General features: G+C 37.7%; 1 protein-coding gene across 3 annotated transcripts in view; it reads left to right on the plus strand.

Moving 5' to 3' along the window:
- CDKL5 (cyclin dependent kinase like 5) overlaps positions 1–19782 on the plus strand; it is a 138955-nt gene that overhangs the window by 78353 nt on the left and 40820 nt on the right. For all 3 annotated transcript variants that reach the window (XM_058535521.1, XM_058535522.1, XM_058535523.1), the window contains exons 5-8: positions 8230–8366; positions 13046–13166; positions 15105–15164; positions 18068–18158. In XM_058535521.1, coding sequence (XP_058391504.1) covers positions 8230–8366; positions 13046–13166; positions 15105–15164; positions 18068–18158 — 409 coding nt within the window. The remainder of the gene's footprint in view (positions 1–8229; positions 8367–13045; positions 13167–15104; positions 15165–18067; positions 18159–19782) is intronic.

Consider the following 19782-nt stretch of genomic DNA (forward strand, 5'->3'; position numbering starts at 1 on the left):
ATCTAGGCCACGTATGCCATTGCTTTTTTTAAACAACACTAACATATTCTTCACAATGTCTATCCTATGTATACCAATTTTTAGCTTCAATTAAATGATATATTTGTACCTGTGTTAATGATACCTTCAAAGTGGCAATCAAGAGTGTATCTGTTGAAATTCATTGAGCACTGAGCCAGAGCTATGAAGGTAAATCAGGTTCAGATACTTTAAAGAAGCTTATGACCTGTTAGTAGAATTAAGACCTGTAAATAAATAGCAGTAAAACAGAGTAGAAAGCAATCAGTGCCTGAATGAATTTGTATAATTTTGAAGGGATAGAGATTGTTTCTAGCTGTGGCATCCTGGGAGTGTATGAATAGCTGACACATTATAGGAAACATTTGATCAGCCCTTATTTTACGGAGCTGACAAAACATGAATCCACTCTGCCCTCATCTCTGCCTGACCATTATCAGTTACCATTACCTTGCAGGCGTGCAGTCTTCCCCCCTACCCAACTTGCAGATGGACACCTTTGTAGGTATGCCTGTACATACTTCTAGAGGGACACTTCCTAAACATTTCTGTGATCGAATCTGGAGACATATCCAATTATTCATGACTTTTAAGTTCCAATCCTATTCTAGGCACACTTTCCTACTGGTTCCACTTCTTCCTGGGAGATCTCATACTCTCTTTTCTGTCTTTACCCTTTTCGTCCTGTCAGAGTAGTACCTTGCTTAATGGAAAGTAAGGGAACATGAGTGGTGAACAACCTTTTTGGAGTGTGAAGTGTTCATAGATAGTCTAGTACAGATGAGGATGTCCATGCAACCCTTATGTAAACCACTTAATTCTGAATCAGTTTATCATCTTAAATTTCAGTCAAGCCAATTATAATAAAAAATAGAGTTTCATGATAATTTTGCCCTTATTGTCATATAGCTTTCTTTAATCTGTTTTATTATTCTGAAAATATTCTTTTGATATTATGATAGTGACTTTTTTAAATCCAGTGTTTAAAAATCTTTGTGAAGATAGTAAAATAATCCTATAAAAACATTGTTAAACTGAAATAGGATCTGAACTTGGTCTGACCCATGTTCAAGCTAATCAAGTGTTCTCACACTGATGGTATCAAGGGATATTTTATGAGAGTATATATTACCTCTCTTAGCTTTAAGAGATTATGATAATGCCCTATTTTCTTGTTAAATTCATATGTATCCACAAATTTGAAAAAAACGTTTTTGAAACTACATTTTAAGGTAGACTACTATGTAGTTCAAGAGGTCCTTGTTGTCCCAGGATAATAGATCATTATTTAAAACGGGAACCAAAATTTTATAGTAAATAAAAGGTTAGATTGGGACTTTTTAAGTTGGGAAAATGAAACTAAAATTCTGAAAATAAGTTTACTTTATCTTATAGTTAACACAATTTAGGTTATAATAGCAATTATGTGCTATTTCTGAGAAGAAAAAACCAAGTGTTATCTTTTGGGGAGGAGGGGCAATTTTTACAGTAAAATTGTAGGCTAGGTCAATGAATGACTTGCACAGTAAAAGAGGATCATTAAAAAATACACAAAAAGCTTTGTCAGTTTACTCTTCATTTTTGTATGTTCTTGTCTTTCTATCTTCATCCTCGTCAGTTTTTTATTCTCCAGTTGTTAGCTGATATAACTCGATCAGATCATTTATCAGGGTCTTTGCCTATGATCCTTCCTGAAAGACTTTGACACACTGGTTGGGGATAAAAACTCCTGTTAAAAAGGAGGAATGTTTTGAGTGATGACATTTTTATCTGAGATTGCTTCATTAGTTAGTATTTTATTGTTTTGATGACTTTTGCTTCTTTATACATGATCCTAAATGTGGAGTCTCGATAATGAATTCTTAATGATACCCTGAGTGATAGTATTATGTTTGTCTATTAATGTAGGTTCCCACAGAGAAACATTAATTAATAAACACCTAACCAACCAGAAGTCTCCGTAGAATTAGTTCTGCTCAGTATTTGGATTTTCTGAGAGGAGAAAAATGACCACAGACCAAACAGATACTAGAGATTATTTAGTTAAAAGGTACTTTTCAGACTATGTATAATGATAAATTTAGCCTAATTCTCCTACCCTTCCTATAACTCTAATCTTGAACAATGAGATTTGATGTTCAGATGTTCTACTCTTCTATCACTATTGTATCATCATTCTCATGCACACACATGTATAAGTGTCTGCCAGCCTCAATTTATTAAATAATCCAAGAGCACTGATTTAGACTAGATAGCTTTGGACCAGAAAGAATTAAAAACATTGTCTGTTCAACATTTACTTGAGAGGGTCCTATGGTCTGGAATTTATTTTTTTATTTTTATTTTTATTTTGTGAGGAAGATCAGGCCTGAGCTAACATCCAGGCCAATCCTTCTCTTTTTTTTTTTTTTTGTTTTTTTTTGCTGAGGAAGACTGGCCCTGGGCTAACATCTGTGCCCATCTTCCTCCACTTTATATGGGACGCCACCACAGCATGGCCTGACAAGCGGTGCATCGGTGTGTGCCCAGGATCTGAACCCCGGCCGCCAGCAGTGGAGCGCGCGCACTTAACTGCTACGCCATGGGGCCGGCCCCTAGAATTTATTTTTGATATACATTTGGATCTTCTGATGTGACAACACCTTTTGCTTTTTTGGACTTTTCAGTCTTTCCTCAAATTTACAGGTGATGGGGTGAGGAGGGATCCTCCCTACTTGTCAGTGGGCCTAGGTACATGGTAAGGAGGCTGACTCTCAGGGCGCTGTGTAGCAGTCCACGGTTAAGATGGAATTTAAGTTGTGCCTCTGCTTTTATATCAAATAAAATTGCTTGCATTTCATATCCTGCTGCTGCTTATGTTTTCTGTAAATAAATATTTTTCTCTTGGAATGGACATATTTATTCTTCTTAATCATAAGAAAATGTTTAACTGATCGTCCATTCTTTCCTTCAATTTATTTCATGCTTATTTTTACGCAGACACTGGAAAGCTCTGTCCTGATCTCTGGATCGAGGGAACTCTGGTTTCTTATTTTGAATAATGGTACAAAACAAGAATTCATAATCTTTGGTCCTTAAATTCAAGAACCTGATTTCTCTGTAAGAGAGACCTTGAAACAAACTTTCCAACCCTGGTTAAACAGAGAATTCAGTTAACTAAGCTGGAGCATTCTGGCTACTCCTGGTTTCACCACACTTCCTTTTAATGTCCAAAGTGGGTCTCGTTCAAACTTCAGGGATTCTTCTAGGATTTGGTGAACATTTTGCACTTTTCATAATTTAATAAGTTTCCATTGTGCTTTACCTCGCCTTCATCTCTGAAGATTTAAGGGTTCTCATCTTTTTTGATATATATGACAGCTGCACCACCGTTCAACTCCCCCTGGCCATGTTAATTGTCCTCCTGTTGATGTTTCTTCTTCAGTCAGGGCAACCAGACTCAAACATGGTACCCTTATGGTTTTGTGCAAAGATGGGTTGACTATCTTCATCCCCCCCATTGTACCTGTTTAAAGGTCCATTTTTGGGGCCCTCTTTGGCTATACAAGAATGTCAGGTTTGTGATTTCATATAAAGTAGGTTACAGCTATTTCTGGATTTCTTTTCTAAGCCCACAGTTCTTTAAAAATAGAGCTACAATAGAGTTTCTGCTCATCTTTAGATTTTTCTCTTTTCATCACTTATTTATCTTTGCATTTCTTTTGCGTCTGTGATCTTTCTTCTTAAAAGTTGTTTTCTTTTACTTTAGTGAATCTCCCTTCTTGATTTTTAGATGTGTTAACTTGCCTAACTAGCAAGCTTAGAAGTAGGTTAGTTTTTGTTTTTTTTACATAATGTCCTTTTTCTACGCTGCCATTTAGTCATCACTCAGTAGAATTTATATAACTTTGTCAGAGTTGCTGCCTGAACTAAGCCAAACACCCACAGTGGTAACTGATGACCAGGTCCACCGGCATGCACTGAAGCAGGAATCACATGGAAGTACCAGCTCTTAGAGCTGGAAGGACCTTCAGAATCATCTAGTAGGACCCCAACTCTAGTTTACAGCCAAGGAACCCAAGGCCCCAAACTGCACAGTTAGTATGTGATTAACTGGGACTAAGATGCAGACCCCAGGATCTTTGTTGAGTTTTTCTTCCACCCATACCATGCTGCTTTGCCACTCAGCTAAGGAGTAGCAGAGTCTAGACCTGAACCTGGGTGTTCCTGCTCGCTCTCCAAAGCTCACTCACTGCCTTACGCCATGTCGCCCATGTCCCTGTGTTCTGCTTAGTGTGATATTCTCTTCATTCATCCTGAGAGAGTTATTCTTTCTAGACTTGGTTTCTTCATTTGTAAACTAGAGGAGCCTAGCCTAAATAAAGAATCCATGGGATTATTTCAGCTGGAAGGCAGGGATTTTTTTGCTCACTTCAGTTGGCTGTGCTACCACCTTTAAAAAACTGCCTCACTGAAGAGCTTTGCTACTTTCTGAACCTCTGAGGAAAGAAGCACGTGTAAGTGGAACGTGCATTCCTTTTCCCCATCATCTGGTCGTTTAGTGCCACAATTTTCATCATAAAGTACAGGGTAGGCCAGGAACCTTAAAAGTACTCAGAGAAGGAAAAATGATAGGATATATCAAGTCATGAAATAATGAAAAGTAGACCATTTTGCTTGCACTTAGGGAATTAATAACTCCACTTCCCGCCTGTTCCCATTCATTACAATCTTAGTGCTGAAGCGCTTACCTCAACTTTTAATACCTATGACTGGCATGAATTAGAGAAGCCTTCATTTCCTAAAAAAGATAGGCTGCTCAAATGAGGTGGCTTTGGCACTGCGTGCTAGGTGATTTTGTGAGCTGCTTTTTGAAGGTTCGTTTTTCTTCTCTCTATGCCATTGTTAAGTAGAGTCAGTATAGATTTGAATGATGTATATATAACAAAGTACCAAAATTTAATGAGGTTTAGGCTCATAATCAATGAGATTTTAATGAAAAGAAATCACAGATCATTAGATTTGGAAAAGACCATGGGATTTTTAAGGTGTGTATGGGGGGATGCCTGTGGCTTGCCCATAGTCACATGTCGCGGTGTTAGGTGATTAAAAGGATTCAAAATCGAGGTCTCCTGAATCCTACTCCAATGTTCCTTCTGCTAAAGCCATTCTGCTTCAGTCATTCTGAGGTGGCTTTATCTGTTAATCAAAGTGAAACCGCCACAAGTTGCTAATAATACAAAGCTCCCTTTTTTCAGTGGCTTTTTAGGCACCAAGAATCCACCAAGTATTTGATTAGAAAAGATACACCAGCTGTATTTACTTTGGACTTTGTTGCAACATTTATTTGTACCCAGCATAGCGTATGGATGTTTTTAATGATTCAGTATATATGTGTTCTTGACCCTTAGTGCTGTCAGTTTTCTGGGGCCTCCATTTTTCATAATCACATATTGTAGAAGACAACCAGGGGTAGAGGTGAATAGGGGAAAATAAATTCAGTTTGTCTTATTGCCTGAAAAGCTGCCCTTTCAAAGTTCTAGCGAGAGGAGATTGAAAGCACTGTACTCAAAACTGAGAGGGCAAAGTGCCTATTTGCCATCACATTGCTGCTTCCCATAAGTCTTAAGGGAATAAGAGCTAGCCACATATGAGCAAAGATTTCCTCAGGGCGCCAGTGAAAGCATTCACGTAGGAAGTATTTATTGATTCCCCTCTTTGTGGCAGGTACAGTGCTCAGTGATAGGGTGTGAACTGTTGAACAGCAGAACTTAGACCTGTGCTCCTAGAGCTCTCAGTTTAGCAGGAGTGGCCACACAAGTGGTAAACCAGTAGGCAAACAAATACAGTAATAGAAGTGGTGAAAGAAAAGTTCGGAGGACTGCAATAAGGAATAACGGGAGTGGAGGCCTGCTTTGGTTTAGTGGTCTGGGCACGGCTTGTGAGGAGTGCCATTTAAACTGAAACTTGAAGGAGCCAGCCCTGTAAAGAGTCTGGGTACTAGAATGAGAGTGCTAGCAGAGGGACCAAGTTCAAAGGCCCTAAGGTTGAAAAATAAAGTTTGGGGCTATTTTGGGAACTGAAAGACTAACGTGAAGGAGGAGGAGAAGGGCATGAGATGGGGATGGAAAAGCAGACAGGGACCAGGTCATGAGTTGTCTCTTGCTGAATTACTTCCTTGTTGAAAGATCATTTGCTTCTTATTGAGATCTGCATTGCATTCTGTGTCTTGGAGATAGGTGGATTTTAGTTTGATTACCCCAACCTTGAGAGTAACTCAGATGGGATAGCAGAGGAGTAGGTTAGCCTTCTTCGGAAGACTCAAAACTTTTAGCATTCCCTAGACTTTAGCAGTTCTAACAGTCACAAGACACCACTTCTCTTTCTCAGCCCCAACTTGCAGAACAGCTGGACCTCTGTCCCCCAACCCCCGAACCCCCCAACCCCCACAATCCTCTAAGCCACTTTGGGAAGTCCCCTGATCACATTGCATCTCCCTATTGCCAGGTGGCCCCCACTGTTTTGTCCTCTTTTCCCCTGCCATGGGCCCTGTGAGTACCCAGTTTCCAGTTGACCCCCCTGATGTGAGGTGGTTCACTGCTTATGCCACTGTTGGCCTTTGCTCCTGCTAGTTCTTGCCTTCTGACAGGCAGTATCTCTCTCTCTTCTTTCCTAATCTGTGCTCCAGCATTCTCCAACAGTTTTCTTGCTGAGGTAGGGATAATATTTCACTTGTGTAACCAGTTCACAAAGGAGTGTTGACTTCATGTTCCCTGTTTGTTACAGATCCTCTGGTGCTACAAAGACCCTGCTTTTATTACAGTCTAATTTCTTTAAACTCGGTTTGAATGGGGGTTGGGAGAGGGGCTGGGATAGAAAATAATCGAAGTACTCCTGGCACTGCATTTAGAATCTCCCCTCCTGCTTTGGCCCCCTTCAGGCTTTTTCCTCTTGTGTGTCTTGCCTAGGAAGCATTTCTTCCTAGAAGGCATCTTAATCTTTCTCACCGCTTTCCCCAAACTCCATTTTCTTCCTCCCCAGACATGTCTGAACCTGAGGGTCACACAACTTAGACTCTCAAGCTAGGATTCTGACCCTTACCTAAAACCTTGGAGCCAAATGTGTTGTAGACTTCATAACTTTTGGATTTTAGAATGGAAATATAGCATGTTACGTTAGCACCCCTTAATCAGATACTATTTCTAAAGCATAACATGGATATTCATACTAAATGGGATAAACAAAGACTGTAAGTGGTCTCATGTCAGTTCAGGTTTTGCCTCTAAAGAGATTTGCCATAAACTTAGAAAAAGCGTTCAGTTTTTAGACTGATTTTGGGGTTTTTGGAATTGCAGATAAGGAATTATGAACCTGTATCCTTGTTTATACATACGTAAACATGATAGGTAGACTTTCCTGGCTAAATCTAAAGCTGTCATAAAAACTTATTTAAAATGAACTATTACTTTCCCTGCCAATTAATCCATTAGAGTTACTGTGACTTCTGTCCTTCCTCCATGTCTGTGGGGGTTAGCATGAGTGAAGTTGATGATATGGAAGGGTATATTGGTTCAGCATTAGTTCTCCAGCCCAGTACAGCTGTACCATCTGGGATGGACAGACGGACATGCCACAGGAGGACAACAGGAACCTATAGCAGCTGCTATTTAGAGAGAAGATCAGACACTCTTAAAATTCCCTGCAACTTGACTGTGAGCTGCATTGTGCATGCCTGGCACGTGACCTCTGTTCACTAAGGTGGCTCACATGCAGCGTGAGGAATAAAATGCTCTTTTAGGCCAAACTTGAAAACATCAACCTGCTACAGATGCTTCACAGAGGCTCCTCTGCCCACTGAGACTGTTGATTTCTTTTTACCCTTTTAAACTCCTCCTTCCCCAGTATGTAGTGTTAGAGTTAAAATGACACTGGAGTCATATGTCGTATCTATAAGTCTATGTTGTACATATACGTTATGCTCTAAGGAATATAGTAAAATAGAAGGAGAAAATTAGGTTTGTGCTGATCAAGTAAGCCTTTTCTTCTTTAAGTTTCTTTTTCTTGATCCTTTCACTAAAAAAATGTGATATTTAATATTCCACCCTTGGACTTTTTATGCAGAAGTACTCAAAGTGGAATGTGAAATTGGTATGTTTTCAGTGTTCTTAGAATTTTTTGAACAGTGGTTTGAAAGCTTTAATTTTACTCTATTCACCATCATTTACATTCTAGAAAATGAAGAAGTCAAGGAAACGACTTTACGCGAGCTTAAAATGCTTCGTACTCTCAAACAGGAAAATATTGTGGAGCTGAAGGAAGCCTTTCGTCGGAGGGGGAAGTTGTACTTGGTGTTTGAGTATGTTGAAAAAGTAAGTCACTAATGGACTCTCTGGAGATTTGCCTGACTCTTTTATTTAGGGCTGTCTCTGACATTCTTCAAGGAAGTAGTATTATCTAGTATGAGTTGTCAATGTACTCATAATCTGAAGACTTTAAAAATGAAAATATCCATAATCATTAAAAATCCTGAAGTATATTGAAGGATTTTGTACGATTTTACTGTACAGAGATAATTTTAAATAGTGTATTGATTTGGCTTCTGAAGTCTTAGAATCTGTGTTCAGCAAGTAATGTTTAGATTGGTTTATTTTAATTAAACCTAAGCAAGGCCTTTGAGGGAGAAACAAGTAAATTGACAGTGACGGTACAGGATGATAGAGGTATGTGTAAGATACCTCGCAAGCATAGGATGGCTGTCTGAATCAGACCTAGAGTGGCGAATGAATGGGCTCATGAAGCAGCCTTTTGTGAATTGCCAGTGCTTTGGCTTCAAGGGAAGAAGATGTGCCAGGGGGCACAAGGTGAGGCTTGAGGAGGTAGATGAGACCACAAGTAAGGAATTGGAAGCATGGGAGAAAAGAAGAAAAGCACACATTGTTCAAGTTTTCCGCGTACTTGCTTTAGTAATTTTTTAAAAAATTGTTAACTGTTAGTGACAATTTTAATGATGTGACTTAAGGGCAAATGTACCCTACAGTAGTCAGTATTGTGTGCCTATGAATTTCTTGGAGAGCAGCTGACCTACAGCAGTTATTGTCAAGAACTTAAATAAGTGCCTTAACAAGAGTAGAATCAACTAGAGCCAGGCAGACCTTTAGAGGTTTCCTTGATGAGTAAATTAGGGGGCTCCTGCTAAACTCCTATTTTATTATCTAAAGAAGATTAAGACTGGAGAGGTCTATGTTTGCTCTGGGCCAATTCCCAGGTGCTTTGTATGTCATAAACAACAGTGTCACCACCACCACCATTGTCACAAAATGGAAATCAGTGGTGCCAAGATGACTGACCAGTAATGTGCCTTTTGAATTAATTCAGCCTTTAAAAATTATTTTTCTAATTAAAAAAATATATATAGTGATTTCATTACAAGCAAAGCTTGAAAAATATTACAGGGCTCTTTGTTGTTTTAAAACACTGTTTTATGTTTCTTTTCCAAAATCTGTATTAAGATTTCTTTTTCTGTGTCAACGTAGGTATTTTCCTAAGGGACTTTCTCCACCAAAATAAAACTGAAATTTCATATTTAAAAAAAGTTATTAAAAAAGGATTGCTGTAAAATCAGATGTTCGTTATATTAATTTTTAGTTGTCAAAAATAATCATGCAGTTTGCAGTTTTCCCTGCCAAATAATAAAATTCTGACAGATCTATTTCAGTTTATCTGTTTTATTTCTGTTCTACTCATGGTGATTGTTGACAATTAATAACAATTTAGTATGAACAAATGGAGAAATCGCCTCTGTGTATCAGACCATTTGTCGTGTCTGAGATCTCTCTGCTGGTAAGTGGCAGAGCTGCTGTCAGAACTCCCATCTTCTGACGCTCAGACCTGGGATTCTTGCCCTGGCCCTGTGGTTTTTCAGTGGAAGGTGACTATCACACCCTCCCATCAGTGGCAATGCCTAACAATTGACAATGAGTCTCAAGAGGGCAAGGAGAAAGATGCTCTTAAAGGGTAGGAGGTTGTAACAGAGACCCAGGATTAGAGTGACTTAAACAAAATAGAAATTTCTTTCTCCCTCCTGTACAAATACAAAGGTAGGCAGTACCAGGCTGGTATGGTAGCTCTGCTCCACAGCCGTAGGAGACCCAGGTTGCTTCTGCCTTTTTGCTCTACCACCCCTGAGATGTTGCCCTTGTCTAGCTTTCATATCCCATTGGCCAGGACTTAGTTTTATGGCCACACTAACTGCAAGGCAGAGGGGAAATGTACTCTTCATTCTGGGCACCTATGCATTTACTTACAAATTGTATTACTGTGGAATAAGGGAAGAATGGATATTGGGGGCCATTCCTCTCTGCTGCTGAGGAATTTAGAGTTGAACATGAAATGAAACATACAATTTATTTTCTATATTACAAAGCCCTCTTATTCCTCCTGTGTATTGGGTACCTCCTATGCATTTGTTACTTGAAAAAGGCAATTCAAGTGGAGAATCGTTAAAAAAAATGATGCATGCATACTTTAAACATTTTATTTTAACTGAAAATATATCGATATATATTCATTTACCACTCTTTAGAGGTAAGGTCAAGGTCTGTTGAGTATTGATCTTCTGATTGGAGTTCTGATGTGTCTTTCTTGCATACATCATACCCATAACACATCAACTGTGAGATCCTGTGTCAGCTTCTTTAAAGTGAAGCAAAAGCTTAAAAATATTGCAAAGCAATCTCAATGCAGAATCCTCACCCCCACCAGCAGCCGCCCCTTGCCAGTGTTTATAGTTGTTGCATTCACATTTGATTAGATGGAGGCAGTATGTTTAGTGGCTTTCCTTTATTAAATCTTTCCAAAGTATTAAACTTTGTTTTCTTATAAACAACAACTCTGTTTTTTTAAAACATTATTTCATTGGTTTATTTGATATTTAATTATATTAAAATAGCAAGTGCATCTGTTATAAGTAGGTATGGAAGTGTTATAAACAAACAACTGATTGTTTCTATGTATACAACTTGATTGGTGGGAACAAAATCGTCAAGTTGTATTAGAGCAGCGATTTTCTAACTTTTTGGTCTTAGGACTCCTTTACACTCTTAACATTACTGGGAACCCTAAGAGCTTTTTATTTATGTGGGTTTTATCTATTAATATTTATCATATTAGGAGTCAAAATTGAGCAATATAAAATGTTTATTCATTTAAAAATAATAGTAATAAACCTATCACATGTTAACATAAATACGTTTATGTTAAATACGTTTATGTGTCAGTCATTCATTCAAGTAAAACATGATGTTCCACAAGAAAAGTGGCTGGTTCAGTTTGCAACTTGATTGCCTAAGTGCGTTTCCTCAAGACAACAATCAGACTTTGATATGCAGCAGAAGTGCTTTATGCATATTCCTCATTTTATCATGTAGATTCCTAAAAAGACATGTACTCAAGAATTGAAATTTAATAAAAGTAATAATTTTTACTGCTTCATCAAAGACATCCTTAACTAAAACTGGCTTTTTTTTTTTAACTGAAAGGGTTGTGGCATTGAAGAATCCAATGCCTTGATTCATGCTAAGGTGCCACCAGTTTACCCATCGTTGCTTTGTGCCATCAGTGTAAATGCCAACAGTGAAAAAGACAGCTGGGTGTTACTATGAATATAGTTTTGACTTCATGGGCTCTCAGCAAAGTCTGAGAACCCCCTCCAGAGATCCACAGATCACACTTTGAGAAGTGCTGTCCTAGATGGTCATCTACAAACAATAGGCTCTAATTCTGCCATAGGCCTTAGTCTTGTGCTTTATAGAGGGAATAAAGACTGGTTGGTTGATCTGGAAATCCAGTGGAGACTGGTTAAGTGGAGTTTCTACTTAGTAAAAAATTCTGCATGAATGTCTCTGACTCCAGACTAAGATTTTTTTTTTTTTTGTGAGGAAGATCAGCCCTGAGCTAACATCCGTGCTAATCCTCCTCTTTTTGCTGAGGAAGACTGGCTCTGAGCTAACATCTATTGCCAGTCCTCCTTTTTTTTTTTTCCCCAAAGCCCCCGTAGATAGTTGTACGTCATAGTTGCACATCCTTCTAGTTGCTGTATGTGGGATGCCGCCTCAGCATGGCCGGACAAGCGGTGCGTTGGTGCGCACCCGGGATCCGAACCCGGGCCGCCAGTAGTGGAGCGCGCGCACTTAACCGCTAAGCCACGGGGCCGGCCCCCAGACTAAGATTTTTGAATTTTGATTTGTTTGGGGTCTGTGAATTTTTATTTCAACAGTATTTTCTAGCCTGTTTTAATTTCTTAATGATTGTATTGATCACTGTTAATTTTAGGGATCATTTCCTTTAAGAATATTTTCCAGGGCCGGCCCCGTGGCTTAGCCGTTAAGTGTGTGCGCTCCGCTACTGGCGGCCCGGGTTCGGATCCTGGGCGCACACCAACGCACCACTTCTCCGGCCATGCTGAGGCGGCCTCCCACATACAGCAACTAGAAGGAGGTGCAACTATGACGTACAACTATCTACTGGGGCTTTAGGGAAAAAAAGGAGGAGGATTGGCAATAGATGTTAGCTCAGGACTGATCTTCCTCACAAAAAAAAAAAAAAGAATATTTTCCAGGTCTCCCAGAAATATCTTTAAGGCTTGATTTGCAAAATTCTATTAAACACGTATAGTGCACTGTGTTAAAATGACTGTTTCCCTCCTCCTTTATACAGTACAGTGTGTTGTCTCTACTTTGATTGCTTTTCCCTTGAAATTATGCTGAAATGATGCCTGAAAGGTTTTAGGGAAAGTGAAAAGTGCACAGGGTTTTTATTTGGGACAGCACTGGGGAGTAGTAAAAATGGAATTTCTCTTAGAAGAGAACCTTGATTTAATACAAGATCCTGCTTCAGCATGGAAAAGGTTGTAGATGGAAAGCAAAACAATTAAAAAATGCATGCTGTGTATTGGATGAATTATCATCCAAGATGCTATTTTAAATTGTTAATACATGATTTATGGGCCTGCCTAATTTTGGAGATTAATGACTGCCTATTTAATTTTTAGAATATGCTTGAATTGCTAGAAGAAATGCCAAATGGAGTTCCACCTGAAAAAGTAAAAAGTTATATCTATCAGCTAATCAAAGCTATTCACTGGTGCCATAAGAATGATATTGTCCATCGGGGTAAGTATGGAATTTTTGAAATGGAAAATATTAAGGGAAACATCAAATCAAGTTAACAATAGAATATGTCACGTATTACTGTCTTAAGAATATTTCCATAGACACTGACGTTCCATTTAAATTAAATACATTTTGAACGTACAGGATATGAGACATTGTTTGGCCTCCATGTCTCCTTTTGTATTACCGAAAGGACGGACTGCAAATTTATTTGGATATTATGGTGAGATCTCTTTTTGTATAACCAGATCCACTCTCAACTGTAGAAACACCTAGTGATATAAAAAACTCAATAGATGCGAACTTTGAAGCTTGCTTGGTGGGGAAAAGACCCTCTCCATTGCCTTTTTGTCCTGCAGGTAGACCAGGTAATGTGAAACAATCCAGAATCAGGCTTTAGAGGTGGTCCCTAAGTCACTGACCCCCCTTAACAGTCACCTCTCATTTCCTCTCAGACCCAGGTCCTCCAGTCTGAACCTTTACCCTCTGATTTTCCCTACCCATTAGTGAAGAGTGCCCATTGTTTGCAGGTTGCAGGCATGACCAACCTTGCATAAAGGATTGTACTTCCTTAAGCTGTTTTATTTTGTTCTTTATTGACATGAGGTGGATAGTTTACAGCAATAAAAGGCAAATTACTTGCTCAGCACCATTTTTGACTCTACACCATTTATCTTCTCCTGATAATCTCTCTTGCATTCTAGAGTTTTACAGTAATGGGACACAAATTGATACAATAATGAAGCTAAAAGATTGCAACATTATCAGAAAATGTTGCAGTATCCACTTCTTGTCTTTGAACTGTCAAATAAATGCATACTACATTTAATTTACCTATACAGACACACAAGGATATCACTTTAAAAAGAGTCTCACTTTAAGAATAGCTTAAAGGTCGTGTGAAGAGTGCCAACTCCTATTATTTCTAGAAAGAGAGAGTATGTGTTTCTCTTGTGTTTGACTTTCATAGCAGTTACCTTATCAAGGTTGTTGGTGGCATGGATAGATCTCCAAGTCAAATGGACATCTAGTGTCAAGGGTAATGATTCTAATAACAGTCTATACTCGAGTTTGAGGATATTAACAAGGAACAGATTTAGCTGCATTTCAGTAGTGATACTGTGATTTGGTTAAATGTATAGTGAATTAATGGTTGTGAATTAGCAGTAGAAACCATGATTCTGAAATCTACACATTTCACTCCTACCTCTTCCCTTTCTCCATTTTCACCTCTACCATATGATATAGATGACGGATACTCTAAAAATAGAATTGTGAGATGCCTTTCAAGGGGAGAATTAAACTGCATCTTTTGTGTATTTTTATTCTTCAACTCCCACATCTTCAAAAGATACATGGAAAAAATGAGAAATCTTATCTTGACTCATTTAGTATAGCTTCAGATTAGATATTTATAATTGTGAACCACACAGAAAAGCTAAAGAGATATGTAAATATAGAAATTATACAGAAAATCGTAACAGAAAATATATCTTATATGTATTTTTTCTTACAGTAAATATAATGCTATCTACTTACTTTCATGTGTGTTTTTAAGGTATCTTGTGGGTGTAAACATTTTATAGTCTATCTCCAAAAATTTGTATTATTAGTATTTTATAAAGTAAGAATAGTCCTTCAAATGTGATGGCCTAGATTCAATTATTCTTACATTCCCTTCAGAGATCCAATTAATACCTTTAAGATTTAAAGGGAAAAAATATTTTTGAAATTGTGATCTGCGTGCTTCTCAAAAAGAAATTAATTGAAACTTTTATGTACCAGCATAAAATGTATCACTCTGCTTTTCGCTGCTACAGGTTTCAATTCAAGTTACTCTGGATATTTCTAATTAGGGGCTGTTACAGTGATCTGACAGTGTCAATCAGCAGACTTGGAACATTTTTTAATAATTATCTTTTAATCTTGATACTCCAGATATAAAGCCAGAAAATCTCTTAATCAGCCACAATGATGTTTTGAAACTGTGTGACTTTGGTAAGTTAAAAAGAAATTGAGCCCTGTAAGTACAGAATTAATTTAATATAACACATAGGTAGCTTTTACAGGCATATTAAAAGTATTTATTGTGTTTTGACTTAAATTAGCAGGGGAACATTCTGTTGGGTCAGATGTTAAAAAATCGATTGCTGGAAGAGTACTACTCTCTTTTTGCTCTGCATAATATTGTCTACTATTTTAAAAAATTCATCATGCAGTATTTGTTTAATGAGAATTCAAAGCAAATACATATATATGCATGTATTCGTAAGCCCAGCATTTAATCACCCCAGAAAAAGAATTTTCTAGGAAATACCACTATGGCCTTGTGGTTTGAGTAGGATAAAAAAATATTAAAAAATTTTTTTCTTAATGTTGATAGAAATTGTTTTAGGTGTAATCAGAAACACTGAAAAGATGCCTATGTAAATATACACATACGTATTGTGTACATGCAATAGTTATATATCTGTAAGGTCAAAAGGCATTTTTATTTATTTATTTTATTTCTTTATTTTTGTGTGTGAGGAAGAGTAGCCCTGAGCTAACAGCTGTTGCCAATCCTCCTCTTTTTTTTTTTTTTTTTTTGCTGAGGAAGATTGGCGCTGGGCTAACATCCGTGCCCACCTTCCTCTACTTTATATGGGAGGCTGCCACAGCATGGCTTGATGAATGGCGCGTAGGTCCACACCCGAGATCCGAACCCGCGAACCCTGGGTCACTGAAACGGAGTACGTGAACTTCATCACTATGCCACTGGGCCAGCCCCTCAAAAGACATTTTTAGAACAATTCCATTTATTCCCTTTAAATGTTCAACGAATGAGATTAGTAACTGATGTATAATATTCCAGCTCCTGGTTGAGTATACAAGGAAGTTTTTGTTTTGTTTTTTGATTTTCTGATTTTAGTTTTAGATGCTGTCTTGCTAAGGCTAGAACAGTTTAAACACCAAACACATTCCAATCTAATCAGAGAGAGACACACACTGAACTCCAAAATGATAAACACAAATTCAAGATGAATTGAGATGAACGAATACAGAACCACTTTGAAAAAGACTTTGCAGTATAATGACTCAAGGAAGTGTTTGAGTTGTTCTCTCTCTTAGTAGAAAATTCTGTATTGTTTCCCGTAGATATAAAACTCTGTATTAAGCGCTATTAAACATTTAAATTAAAATAATTCAGAAAAGTTTTAAAACTATAAATTAGGGTGTTTAGGTTGTGGGTCACTTTTTAAAATTATACTTTTGCCTAATACGTATGCTGAAAAATGACTTTTTTTAAATGTTATTTTTTCATATATTCAAATATAATCACAAATACAATGTAGACCTCTGCATATAAATGAGAATGCATTGCCTTATCATAAGCATGAGTTAGATTAATGCTTAGGAGATGGATCGCACAAGTGAGAAATGGAAGCATTCTAAGAATTCACTTGGTAGAATGACCGATTTTGTCCACTGTAGCAATTGGAAGCATGCATAGCTGTTTTCAAAGAATTTGAATATTATGAATCTGCTTGCCTGAGGAAAATGTTTTACCGGGCTTAATTTTCTTCATACTTTATGATAAGGAATATTGCAAAGAAGAGTCCTGCTGTATCCTAAACATCTTAAGTGCTTAGAAGAATAAAAAAGGAAAAGATTTTGATCTTGGCATTTTTAGCATTTCCTTAGCATTATGATTTTCAGGAACAATATCTATTTCTGAGTTCCTATCCGTGATTGTGATTCCCACCAAATTCTGAGCCTTTGTGCACCTTATACTCCCTTTGCTATGCATCCATGATTCCGTGGGTTGGTGATCTGTTTAAGCTTCCAAGTTACTGAAATTTGTAAAACAAGTTATAAATACAAAAGAGATGCCCGTAGAGTGGTTAATAATAGGAAAAGAGTATCCTTGGTCTAGCATCATTTCTTAAAGAAAAGACAATTTTAAATGGTCAGGAAATTCCACATGGCAGCACCACACGTGGCATTCTGTGCCCTGTGCATCCCCGACGAGGACTTCCTAACTGTTTTCCCTCCCAGAGCATGTAGCTCCTTTGTTTGGCTTGAAGAACCCAGATCAAAAATATGAATATTTCTTCAGAATATGTCTTACAAAGAAGTATTGATTAACCGAAGTTAGTTTTTTTTTTAAGAAACACTATTTTCTACTTTTCAAAGCTGACATACACCTTAATTTTTACCCCTAACTTTAATGTTTTGGTTCTCTATAAATATTCATAATGAACCCATATTGCTTTTGGTGAGTTCGATGGGTAATTAACTTACCTGCTGGTTTATTTTGTGGCCCCAAAACCTTTTGAAACGGTTAGGGGAGAGGAATAATGATAAAAGTCTATAAGGTAATTAAGATATCCCAAATATGCTTCTCAGTCACATTAGGAGATGAAAATAATTTTGGCCTGCTTTATTTCCATCATTGCCAACCATTAGTTGTTTACTAACTGATCAGCAACAATAGATATACAAATACTATGTAAGTGCCGCATAGCAGAATTACTGACTGGCTGCGATATGCTAGTTCAGCTTTGACTTCTGGCTCTTGTGGAGACTTCATTTTGTTCCTAAGATTTACATTTATGGGGAGAGCTGATTTAAAAGTATGCTCTGAATGCTTATAAAAATATGCGATGACTTTGAAAACATGGATTTCTTTAGCCTAGAGGAGAGACTGGTTTTATAGTGAATACATTGTATATTTTACTTAATGTATGAACAATGGACTAACTTTTTTAAGTAACAAGGACACTGATAAACAGCTCATTCAGTACCAGTCATTATGTTCTTTTGATGTTGCTTTAAGATATTACTTGCACAGAAATATTTTGCCAAAATGAAATTATTTCTTTTTCAAAGTTACACCTTTGGGCTTTGCTATCTTTCAGGTTTTGCTCGGAATCTGTCAGAAGGCAATAATGCCAATTATACAGAGTATGTGGCCACCAGGTGGTATCGGTCCCCAGAACTCTTACTTGGGTGAGTTGCCTTCCCCAAATAGAATGACGTCTACATATCTGCTCATCCTATATCATTAGCTTTGAGACCATCTATGGAAGATAAGAACTTCAGTTCATTAAATGCCAATTACCTATTGTAGTGTAACAAACTACCTAAAAACTTAATGACATAAAACAAGCACCATTTTATTTGCCATGATTTGGGGTGCCAGCAATTGGGGGGAGTCAGCAATTCGAGTTCAACTGGACGATTCTTCTGCTAGTCTCACTTGGAGTCGCTCATGTAGCTATAGTCAGTCAGCAGGTCATCTGGAGGCTGGTTGGTTTAGGGGGTCTCAGCTGGAACAGACCATCTCTGTTCCATGGGGACTCATCCTCCAGTAGGCTAGTCCAAGTTTCTTCATATGATAGCAGAAGAATTGCCTGAGCAAGAGGGCAAGCCCCAAAGCAAAGGTGGCTTTCAAGCATGACTTTTGCCTCATTGGCCAAAGCATGTTCTTTGGCTAAGCCCGGATCCAAGGGATAGAGAAATAAATTCCACCTCTTGATGGGTAGAGTGGCAGGTGTACAGAAATGGGAGGAATTATTGCTGCCGTCTTTGCTAATAATCTTCCACATTAAGAATGTGGATATCCACAGAATTTGACATTATGGCTCATCTGTTTGTTAATTCATTCATTCAACGATTACTTACAGAGTATCTCTTATGTTCAGCCACTTGGCTAGACACATGGTGTAAATATTGAACCAATTGCCATTCTTTTTCTGAACAATGTAAATCCCCTTTGATGATAAATGGCTATTCAAACTAGCACTGCATTGATATTTTCCTCAGCAATACTTCCATGTCCATCCACCTTGTGCCCATCCTTCCACTTTCAATGCTGTTTCATTCATCTGTCAACACCAGAAAAGAGTCTTCTGATAAGGTTCTTCTTTTTAATATGTTTTAACTTTAGAGCCTAAGAAGGAGCCTGTAGTCTTGACTTCCATCATTGTTTCATTAACAATTCTCTACCTACCCTAGTTGTATTTTCTTATTTTCCCTAGATTGTATTTCCTTCTTTGGGACCATCTAAGAATGGAGAAAGAAGGCACACTCTACAAATAATTTTAGATAAATTATGGTGGTAGTGATGACCAGTGCGTTTCATGTCTTTTCTTTAGTTTGCCATACATGTATCTGGGAGACATGAGAAATTTAATTTTTAAAAGATACTTTTTATGTAATAGAAATATAAATTTCTGTATTTCTTCTGAAGGTCATGATGACTGTATGTTTAAGTTACTCACTGAGGGTTTATTTTTATGTTAGCAATTGATTTCCTAGTGTCTACCAACCATTTGGTGGTAATCCCTGATTCATTGCTGACCTAGAGCCTGTAAGAATTATTGGTGTCAGTTATTGAAAGCTTTGCTGTTTTGTTGAAATCAAAAGTTTGCACTTGATCCTGGGAAACAAATGTTGGTTAGTCACTTCATTATTTCTCTTTGTGTGGATAGATTTTAGAATTTCTATGCTCATTTTTAAACTTGGATTTAGGATTGATTTTCTTTCTGTGATTCTTCTGTGTACCTCTTTTTAGATTCACTGTGATGCATAGTCCATTTTCTTTTGGGAGGGATTGGAATTTGAGTTTGGA

Source organism: Diceros bicornis, chromosome X, assembly GCF_020826845.1.
Source record: "Diceros bicornis minor isolate mBicDic1 chromosome X, mDicBic1.mat.cur, whole genome shotgun sequence".
In the NCBI taxonomy this organism is placed as follows: domain Eukaryota; kingdom Metazoa; phylum Chordata; class Mammalia; order Perissodactyla; family Rhinocerotidae; genus Diceros; species Diceros bicornis.